The sequence below is a fragment of the Akebia trifoliata genome, unplaced genomic scaffold (assembly GCF_017979445.1).
Source record: "Akebia trifoliata isolate Shusen 1 unplaced genomic scaffold, ASM1797944v1 Contig00362, whole genome shotgun sequence".
Lineage (NCBI taxonomy): Eukaryota > Viridiplantae > Streptophyta > Magnoliopsida > Ranunculales > Lardizabalaceae > Akebia > Akebia trifoliata.
The window spans coordinates 71,049-82,166 of NW_028236983.1; the positions used below are offsets into that span (position 1 = coordinate 71,049).

At 37.7% G+C, this 11,118-nt stretch overlaps 1 protein-coding gene across 2 annotated transcripts; it reads right to left on the bottom strand.

Moving 5' to 3' along the window:
* Positions 1–5: 5 nt before the first annotated feature.
* LOC147381550 (thiocyanate methyltransferase 1-like) lies at positions 6–7,254 on the bottom strand. Of its 2 annotated transcripts, XR_015174484.1 has the most exons (9): positions 7,039–7,254; positions 5,402–5,532; positions 3,099–3,185; positions 2,698–2,798; positions 2,512–2,611; positions 2,332–2,378; positions 2,135–2,213; positions 360–434; positions 6–220 (listed from the first exon to the last, which is right to left on the bottom strand). XR_015174484.1 is itself a non-coding variant. In XM_086430284.1 (8 exons), exons 1-8 carry the CDS (start codon positions 7,241–7,243, stop codon positions 167–169), a joined length of 804 nt encoding a protein of 267 aa, XP_086286410.1. In that variant the 5' UTR covers positions 7,244–7,253; the 3' UTR covers positions 6–166. The 2 variants fall into 2 exon arrangements, 1 of the variants encoding a protein (XP_086286410.1); XM_086430284.1 differs by lacking the exon at positions 360–434 and having other exon boundaries at positions 7,039–7,253.
* Positions 7,255–11,118: the final 3,864 nt, after the last annotated feature.

The window sequence follows — 11,118 nt, forward strand, 5'->3', positions numbered from 1 at the left end:
CAATGAGTCAACATAAAACATAGAGTTGAATTGCGAATATTCCAATATTTGGGCCAATCCCACTTTACTGTAAAAAATACACAAATATTTGTTCAGCAGTAACGAATTTTATGAACAATTCTGAAGGTATGAGTTTTCCCTTATTTAAGAGAATGCTATCTTTTGTTCATAGTTGAGATTGGTTTAAACACCTCTTCCACCTCCCAAGCTTTTCTCTTCCCTGCCCAAAAAAGAATAATAAAAAAAATTAGCAACAGGTAACATATTATTTTAAAAATAATAATAAAAAAGATAATCCATAAAATCTCCAACACTTGGGCTAGAAATATGTTCAGTACTGAACACTAATTCCACCTAACTGGCTGTTCTCTTTGCCTCTTCTGTACAAGTGGGACGATTCTGGGATGTGAATGACTAGGAACCATTCAATCTGTCTGACATAGGAAAGCCATCAGACAATATGGGAACACATACAAAACCTATAATAATCAATCGATTGGATGGTTGATTCATTGGTTTTCGGTAGGAGGTTCTCTTGCTGATCCGCTGACTATGTGCGCACACAAATCCCACTATTCTTGGACATGGTAGGAGATGTTGAGGGTATATTTTCCTCCACTCTCAGGTGTGTCATACCCCAGTTATGCTCCGTGACCCTCATAATATTCATAGTTCTCCCACTCTCCAATTAGATCGGTCTTTTGGAGTAGTTGGTTGGTTAACATGTTTTCAGAGCGCTAGGTTCATATAGGTCACGGTTCTATTCTTTCCACCCTTATGGGTGAGGGGGAGTGTTGAGTGTATATTTTCCTCCACTATCGGGTATTTCATACCCCAGTTAAGCCCCGTGACCCTCTTATATTCAAGTTCTCCCCCTCTCCAACAGATCCGTCTTTTGGAGTAGTTGGTTGGTTAACAGGAGGCTTCTTCACATCCTCCCATCTTGGCATGAGCAATGTCCAAAATATTGGATTTACACTGAGAGAGAAATGAGTCTTAAATAATTATAGACATAATGGACCTACATGAAAGGGTTTTAACTATACATACCTTGGTTTATGTTAATTGCAGATGACGTAGTCATATAGCATTTTTTGATGAGAGAAGTGAGGGAGTTGAAGCAAAATAAAAATTCTGAAATATGTGTTGGAGTCAAAGGACTTTAGAATAAGCAAAAGCAAGAGGCCGTGAATGTGAATATCTTTAGTACTCATACCCATGAGGAATGTCTAGTAGAAATTGATGGTCTGCAAGCAACCTGATGCGATCATTTTTATAATCTCAGATCTATTATACATAAGGCTAAAGAGATTGAGGAAGATGCTGCCCATAAAATCATAGTTGGATGACTAGGGTGAAGGTGCGCTTCTAAAGAGCTAGATGACGGACACAAACCAATCAAATTAAAAGAAAAAAAATTATAAGACTCCAGTAAAATCAGCTATTTAAGGAATTTAGGGGGGGTCTTTTTTTTATTATAAAGATTTTGAGTTTAGATGGGAAAGTGTAATTAGGGAGTGATCTTAGTCTGGATCTTTCTTTGAGGACTCCTTGTCCTCTCTCAATAAAATTCTCCTTATATATAAAAAAAGTTGCAGTAAAATCAGCTATGATTTATGGAATTGAACGTTGGACGGTCTAGAAGCACCATATTAATAAATGGAGCATATGCAGAGAGGGATGAATGAGAAAGCTAAGAAAGATGAAATTAGAAATGAACACAAGCAAGAGAATGTAGTAGTATCTCCCAATAAGCGACAAAGAGAAAGTCAATAGAGAAGGATTGGGCACATTCAACGAAGGTCGATTACAACCCTAGTTAGAAGAAATATACAAGTTGAAGGTCCTAAAAGTGAGAGACCAAAACGAACGTGGATTGAGGTAGTAAAAGTGGATATGTTCACCTCTGAACACGAAAGAACGGAGGAACGGATTTGTTTAGTCGAGCACATCTTTATGATAAGGCTTCGATGGTGATGACGACTTGTGCAGTTGGAATACAAAATGCAGCTTATACACAGATATGTGGATTTTGTACAACATTGTGACTTCAAAAGACCCAAAAGTACCACACATCCAAATACTTACGTGATGGTAAGAGAAAAAAATAATTATTTCAATCTTTTTCTCATACCTTGCGTGCCCTTATTGCTAGCTCATTATCTGCTACAGAGATTGCTCTAAAGCCCATGGGATGCAACACCTCTTCATAACTGCATGAAGGTGCCAAGTAGTATGATTTTAACAAATCATTCCAAGAACAGATGAAACTTACTTCTATACAGAAGAGCAACATTACTACATAGATAAATGTCTGAAGTGGAGAATTACTCGGCCAGGGAAACTTTATATGGGGGTCCACCAATATGATCGATTATCTGTCACCAAGAAAACAAACCTATTCAATATGACCAGTAGAAACACCTTTTCTTTGTTTAAGAACTTGTATTATAAAAAAAGGGGCCAAAAGACCCTTTTCAGAAGGCAATATAAAAAGGGCTAAACGTTCACCGGAAACATCAATGTAATGAGTTCTCCATCTGGTTTCAAGAGATCTCGAACTCGGCTTGCCCAAGCTGATCTCATGTAAGGTTCAATCGCACAGAAGAACCTGGAATTACCCTATACTAGATTGAGCATCAAACTATTGTTCCTTCAAGGGAACAAATGAATATATACTTGAAAGTGAAAACTTACGTGTAATCAAAAACAAGATCAAACAACTCAGTCGGATGCCAAGTGAAGAAGTCCTCCTTTAAGAAGGCAAAATAATTTGCTTGGGGTGATGATGAAAACAACTGGCTTGGCATTATGATCTTTCGACGTGTTAGAATTTTAACACATACAAATCTTTCAAAACTCATATTTATAAATTTCATACTCGACTTAAAGCTTCATAAGGGCCCAAGTCTAAATTACTCAACACTCAGTTGAGTACTTGATCAGGTTTCTAGGTTCAAAAGCTTACCTCATAAAAAAGAGTAGGCAGTCCTGTTTATCTGATTTTTTTTATTGAGTTTTATAATACTCAAATCACATTTGAAGTTACCAGATTGAGTTTTCTTGGTATGAACTCTGCCAGACTTCACCAATCTTACCTCTCTAGCTTTCTTGATGGCATTGTCTGAGATATCCAAACCTACGACATAGCGTTCAGGACTGGCAATAGCTACTACGTCGTGACCCTGTCATATATGAACAGATCTACTATTGGCTATAATTGCAAAAACACAAAGACAACGAATAGGTAACAAATCAAATTCTTATGATGGTCGAATACACCAAACTTCCTTTTGTTTTACTAAGCAGGTCATACAATATTTTGAAAATATTACCGTATAGAAAACACCATGCCAGACTGACGATTCAGACACATAATGGAGTTCTTATTCAGACAAATCTTAAACCCATGACCAGGTGTATGTGAAAATATTGCTTTTCCTCAGCTATTATATTCTGTAGTGTTATATAATTTTAATCCATATAAGCTTGTTTAATTATTTGACACTTCGTATCCATGTCTGACACCAACAGTAACATTCATATCTGAGTTATATAGCTTTTAATATGTATAATGTCTATTATTGAAAATTGAGAGGATGAAAAGAAAGCTAATGCAAGGGTTGAGAAATAACCATAACAAAAAGAATGCCTTAGCACTAGATCTCTTGTTGATGAATTACCAACACAACATTTGACCAGAAGATATGTATGGCACGTCGAAATGATCCTATATGTTCAAAGCCTTATCAAATGAAAAAAATCTACACACACACCTGGGCCTCCTTCAAGGCCCATCAAAACTACTGTACATACCTGTACGAACCAAAAATATCCCCTTCCTAGGGATTAGCAAATGTTACCCCCCTCTATTGTTCTCTCTAAATGGTTCGGCTACCTTGGCCGACCTCTTTAAAGATGTTTGGCCACGTTGGCCAACCCCTCACTTCTCTGTGTTACATCTAGGTGGTTTGGCTACCATGGTCAACCCCTCGCTATTTTCATCCAAAGGAGCTTCGGCCTCCTCAAAGAGCTGACCCCTTGCTATTACATCCCAAGGAGGTTCAACCTCTTTAAGAAGCTGACTTCTTGCTATTCCATCCAAAGTTGGTTCGGCCCCTCTAGGGAACTAATCTCTTATCATAACATCCAAACAAGGTTCAGTCCCCCTAAGGAGCTAACCTTTCTCTCAAACATTTAAAGTGATTCGACCAAGTTCTGTTTGCAACAACAACTACTACAGTTTTTTCTCCTACTCAATAGTTGATGCGACTGCTTCTTCTCCTGCCTAATATCTGATATTACTGCTTCTCCTCCTTCTCCTGCTCTTGCTCAGTAGCTAATACCCCTACTATTACTACTACTCATTTTCTTACTTTTGAGAATTACTCTAAGGAGATTGATACATTAAGGGAGTAGCAACATATCAAAGTATTATAACTAGTCACCATAAAGCTACCCAAGTGGTAAAGTCATTACAACATCCTTTACCACTAAGGTAAAACACACACGGTGCCCAAAAGAGTTGTGGACACATAACTTAACTGAGTCAACTCGAGGAGTAGAATAGTCATCGAGTTTGGGCCACTCATATAGGTTACAAGAATCATGAGGAGTGAGTCTTCATTATCATCAAACTATCATGGACTTTTATTACCATAAATGTTGGAAAACATGGGTGTGTAGTTATAACTGAGTTTACTACCCCCATTAAGAGTCAACTTTATAAATAAGAAGGCTTCTCTCACTCAAACCCAAAGAACAAGTCACACACAACTTTAGTGCTCATATTCTCTTATTGTGCTGGAATTTTCATCAAGTACTAACTTGATCGTCGGAGGCTCTTTGGCCGACACCACATTGATATTTTTTCAGGTAAAGGTGAACGAAGAAGACGATCCAGAAAATGAAGGTTCACCGGAAAAGGTGATTGAAAATTTAGAGGATTATCGGAGAAGAAGATCAAAGAGTCACATTAATTGTAGTGCAGATCTCGAGGAGTGGGAGATCCGAAAAATCACCCACAATCCCCAAAATGAGTTTCTTCAATCATCTCTAGAATTAAAATAATATCCGTCAAAACCAATATAATTAAGGAATAGCTGCAATCACCATAGGCGTTTGCAGCATCACCACTGTCGCTTACAATATCATTGATCGTGTCCACGTGTTGGGCGCATCTTAGGTTGTAATCTCTTTTTTGTGGAATATATTTGGTCGGGGTCTGCCTAAAGTTTCGGTAACAAATGTATAAGTCATATGATAAAGTTAGTTTGAAACTAAAGATGAGAAAATAAATTTCAGAAGCTAAATTCATTAATTTCAATGAATACTAGCAGCACAAAAAATCTAGAACCTTGGAAAACACCATGAAAGAAATAAAGAAAACAAAAAATCTTACACTGCCACATCCAGGGACTAAAAGCCTCCCTTTGGGAAGGGCTCCTGTCTGAACAAGATGTAGGATCACGGGTGTTGGCTCTCCCAAATCCCATGGTGTCGTTCCTTGCTCCCAGCATTTGTCCCATCCACCTGTTTATTCAGAAGCTAAATATTTTGAAAAAAAAAAAAAAAAAACCAAAAAGCAAAAGCATAATACTCCTAAGTGAAATCCAAAAAGTTCTGCAATGCATCCAAGTGGGAAAATCACATATATATGAATGGAACTAAGGCTTCCCTGTGTCCTCTAAAATATGAAAGTAAATATCCAAAGAGAAAGCCACATCTGAAGAAGCACATTTGACCATTCAGCTCCAAGAGCAATCAAGTTCTATTAACGGAAGTCCAAGCTAAGAAAAGTAGAAAAGATCAAGCAATGAGCTAAGACTAAGAGTAGGTTGAAAGTGCTTGCTTTGTATGTTTTATGGGGATTTACAATGGACCATTCATGTGATTCCTTTGATGTTGTTTTTTTTTACGTTATTGGCATTTTTTTTGGGTAACCACGTTTTCATGTGAGATGGGTCTCCCTTAATAAGTAGGGTCAGATTGTGTTGCATTTTCCTTGTATCTCAAATTCTCAACGAGTTTCAAACCTACACACTTTTGTTGTCATGATAAAGAAGCACATAAGAAAAGAACAACCATGACAACCCATCTCTAATGTAAAAGGAAATTAGAGTTACCAGCTTGTTACTAGTATCTCAGTATTAAGTAGCAAGTTGGACAACCGTACTGAGATGTGAACTATTTGGCTTAAAAATTGAAGGTGTTTTAAAACAAGATCCCATCTACTAGCTTTTGGAGGGAAAGCTTAGAATTAGTTAGATTCCTACCAGCTATCTTAGTTTTTTTTATTTATAAAAAAAACAATAATTACATACTACAATCAGTAGATCCTTCCAAAACAATGTTTGATAGATCACTATGAAACTCAGAACAGGCAACAAAAGAAGCTTTCCGCTGCTCGTTTTGTTTTTCCTAAACTTAAAATAGAAGGAAATGGAATCAAATTTCTCATTTTCCCACCCATACCTAATCACCCCATTTGGATTGAAACTCTTCCTAAACAAACTAATTAAAAGAAAAATACTCCCACTCAAACTACAAATAGCCTCATTTGGATTGGAATTCTTTCTAAACAAACTAATAAAATAAAATAAAAATCCTCACACTGAACTGCAAATAGCCCCATTTGGATTTCAACCCTTCACAAACTAATTAAAAAAATAAAATAAAAAATCCTCTCACTCTAACTGCAAATAGCCCCATTTGCATTGGAACTCTTTCAAAAATAAAATAAAATATTAAACATAAAAATAAAAATAAATCCTCACACTCTATCTGCAAATAGCCCAATTTGGATTGAAACTTTCCACAAACTAATTAAAAATAATAATAAAATTCTCACACTCAACTGCAAATAGCCCCATTTGGATTTGAATATATATATATAATTCTCACAATCAAGTACAAATAGTCCCCAAAACTAGTTTCAATCAAAATTTCATAAAATAAAGAACCACTAGCAACATAAAAAAGAAGAAGAGATGAAGGTAATCTAACATGTTAGAAGACTAGTGGAGAGATTCTGATTACCTGCTGGGTCATTATTTACAAATTGTTGCATCTTATCAACGTTAATTGTGTTTGAGATTCTCATATTCTCGAAACCCTTCTCTCCTCCTCCTCTGTTTTCTTCAATATTTAGCTTTGTTGCAGAGATCTTGTTTTTAAACAGAGGAAGGATTCCGAATCTTGAGGAAAGACTGGAGAGAAGCTGACGATGAGAGAGAGACCACATAATGTTCTATAACTAATAACCATAGTAGTGTACCGTACTGTTTTGTGGTTCTAAAATCTGTCTATTTTCAGATATCAGACCAGTGCAAGTGCGCCACGTGTTTTAATTTAAAGCCAAAATTGTTTTCCTCGAGATACAAGGTGACAAATCTATGATCCTTTACCTACTACCACGTCAACACAGTGTTCCTTTTCTTACCAGGAAAGTGCTCAAATTAAAATTGACACCGATTCACACATTGCTCACGAGAGTGAAAAAGCATCCGCATCAGCAATGTGAGAATCGATGTCAATTTTCATGTTGCTCCACCAGCATGACTCTTTCTTATAAAGTATTGGCTAATTTCAAAGACTTTACCAATGGAGTTTATGGCTTGTCCAACAATAAGACTATGAAAAATGTTGGACCAACTTTGTTGGACACTGCGTTCAATGCTGTGTTGATATGACAGTGCATAAAGAATCATTGATTCATTTTTTTTTAAAATTTTTATTCGAGAAAAGAAATGAGTTGGCATAAACTGACTCGAAAAAAGACACTCGAAGATATGACATGTGCACGGAGCCATAGATTTTGTTCCTCAAGATATAGAAGGGAAAATATCTATGATTCTGTGTAGTAGAGTGAATTTCGAGTGACATTTTTCGAGTACGTTTATTGCGATTCAAAAGAAATCTATGGTTATTTGTGCACCACCACGCTAGCACAATGTTGAATGCAGTGTCCAACAAAATCAGTGTAGCACGACTCATATTCAATATGTTGAAGAATCATAGATTGTCCCTTTATTTGAAAACCACTTTTGAGGAGATTAGAAATTTCAGAATGGATTGATTTTTGATGAGGTTGATCTCCTCACCATAGAGATCATCCTCACAAAAAATTAGTCTATTTCGAAAATTCTAACCCACCTATATATAACATGGGTTTTGTTAACATGTGCCCAAAGGGGGACACTTTAAAGTGCAATAAATACACTTTGGTAATTGGAATTTGAGGATATTTTGGTTAGGGGTGCAGCTATCTTCCCATAGTCCTTCATGAATTTTCGATAATACCCGGTTAGCCCAAGAAAACCTTGAAGAGATTTAACTGTGGTTGGAGTGGCCAGTCCATCATGCTTGAAATTTTGGACGGATCGGCAGCAACCCCATCTTTCGAGATGATATGCCCGAGATATTAAACTTTATCACAAGCGAATCAGAATTTGGACTTTTTAGTGTATAAGTTTTGTGATCTTAATACACTTAAGACTGTTCAGAGGTGTTGTAGATGGTCATCTCGATTCCAGCTATAGATTAGAATATCATCAAAGAAGACAAGAACAAATGTCTGCAAAAAAAAGACGAAATACCTCATTCATTAAGGCCTGAAAAGTGGATAGTGCATTTGTGAGACCAAATGGCATCAAAAGGAATTCATAATGTTCCTCGTGGGTACGAAAAGCCATTTTGTGGATGTCTGATGGGTGCACTCTACTTTGGTCGTAGGTCTAGCTTTGGGAAAATTGACTATCCTTGCAACTCGTACACCACAGGAATAGAAAAAATTTCCTTCACTGACTCATGATTTAGGGCTCGATAATCTACGCAAAATCTCCAACTATCTTCAGCTTTGCATACTAGTAGAACCGGTGAAGAAAATGGGCTTTGACTTGTCCGCACAATTCCAGTTCGAAGCATTTCTTGCATGATTTTTCAATCTCCCCCTTTTGATAATAAGGATATCGATAGGGTCGGACAGTAACTTCTTGAGTTTTGTCCAACAAAGGAATCTTGTGATCATGTGATCTTTGAGGGGGCAAGCCATTAGGCTCGCTGAAAACATCCTGAAATTCACCCATCAATTTTTGCACATCTGAATCCATTAGTAACTCTTGAGGTGTTATAACACAACTGGACAATTGCAAGAGCATGACATACCTTCCAGAATTACAAGTCTTCTTAATATTTTGGCCATCCACAACTTCAACTCCATGGTTAGACTCTCCTTTAAAGTGATAGTCCTACCCATTCAACTTGAATTCCATCTTCAAGTTGGCAAAGTCCCAAACACTAGGCCCGAGAGTTCGAAGCCAATGAGCCCCCAATACAGCATCACATCCTTCGAGGGGTAATAAGAAAAATTCGGTAACAATAGGAACTCCTTGTAACGCCATGATCACAATTGGGCATTTCCCATCGCAAGGTAACTTGTCGCCATTTGCAATCATTACCTCGAATCCTCCACCTTAGTGAATGGGTAACCCAACTTTCTTGGCCAAGTGATGATCAAGAAAATGATGAGTGCTATCAGAATCGATTACTACTATCACCGGTCATCATCTCACTTCATTGTTTGGGGTGTTAATGTGCCGGCAATTGCATGCAAAAAAAAAAATTTCAGGTGGAGTAGCATCATCATCTTCTTCTTTTTTCATATTCTTCCAAGTCTGCAGCATTTCTTTCTCTGTCATCATCTTCATTGGGCCAAGTTCCGTCCATTAAATAGAGCTTTTGCATCTTATATTTATGTCCGGGACTGAATTTTTCGTCACAATTGTAACAAAGTTCGTTATCTCGTCGTTCCCTTATCTCCACAGGAGTAAGCCTTTTAATTGGAGGGATTTGTGGCTTACTTGATCCCCCATAGGTGAAGGCTGCACTTCTGCTACTCTCTGGACGATTTTGTTTTCTACAAACTACGATATTTTCTTCTTGCAAGCGTGCCAATCCGGTGGCAGTAGAGAGAATTAGTGGCCTCAGCATTTGGAATCTTAGACGATCGCTTCTCTCAAACCCCCAACGAAGCAACTTATCATAAACACTTCATTTAGGCATTTCATCCTGTTGGCGAGCTCTTCAAATTGCGTTTGATAGTGCTCCATGGTGGTAGTCTGCCACAACTTAGTGAGTAAGGCTGTGGGATCTTCATATTCGGTTGGGCCGAATCTCACTGCCAATGCCTATCTAAATGCATCCCAGCTAGTGATAGCATCTGATTTTTTCATCCATCGGAACCACTATAATGCCCTCCCCTCCATGTGAAAAGAGGCTATGAGCAATCTTTGTGTACCTGGAGTTTGGTGATGTAGAAAAAATTGTTTGGCTCTATAGACCCACCCCGTTGGATCTGTTCCATCAAACTGAGGAGTCCAAACGAACAATGCGCATATGGATTGCTCTTTCATGCTCAACATGAGGCAGATCGATTAACTTGTTCACTGATTGTTCTCCAAACTGCTCCCCTTTCTCCTTGCTGAGTTCCTTTGACAAATGTTCATACTTGGAGTCTAGAGCAGCGAACCTTTGTATCATTTCTTTTAGAAGTTGTCTCTGCACCTTTGAATCTTCTAGTATGGTTGCAAGAATCTGTCCTTGTGCCTCTGATGTTGCCTTTAATAGTCCAATCGATTCGTCCAACTTAGAGAACCTGGTTCTGTCAGCCATCCCAAGTTTGTCCTGTCTAATACCACCGATACGTGATTTATTCTTAGAATTCAGAAATCTGAAATCAATTGACTATTTCGAGGATAGCCACCTACTAAAACAGAATTTTGGAAGGAGTTAATACTTAGCATTTTCATTGATAAATGTTATGCTTTATACAGCTGCTCCTTCTGACTGGCTGAAACTAACACATACCATGACTAACTCCAACAACTACTACCACTATTACCCTATGATAGGAGCAAGACTCCTCTAGGATAACTACCTAATTCAATCACTAAGAAAATGGCTAAAACAGAAAAGACCCACTTCCTATAACTACTCCCACATATGTACGACTAGCCCACGTACATCCCACTTACACAGGCACATATCAGGTTGGCTCAATGGCCATTTCGAACTGATAAGCGGTGAAAGTCCGTAGGTTGTGAGTTCGATACCCATTAT

What these genes read in the sequence shown, in the direction of transcription:
- LOC147381550 (XM_086430284.1), bottom strand. Translation starts at nt 7,243, where the DNA reads ATGTGGTCTCTCTCTCATCGTCAGCTTCTCTCCAGTCTTTCCTCAAGA. An exon ending in TCATTACATTGATGTTTCCG is followed by an intron (nt 2,379 to 2,511) that starts GTGAACGTTTAG and finishes TCTTGGTGACAG; the next exon opens with ATAATCGATCATATTGGTGG. An exon ending in TAGCAATAAGGGCACGCAAG is followed by an intron (nt 221 to 2,134) that starts GTATGAGAAAAA and finishes TTTTTTGGGCAG; the next exon opens with GGAAGAGAAAAGCTTGGGAG.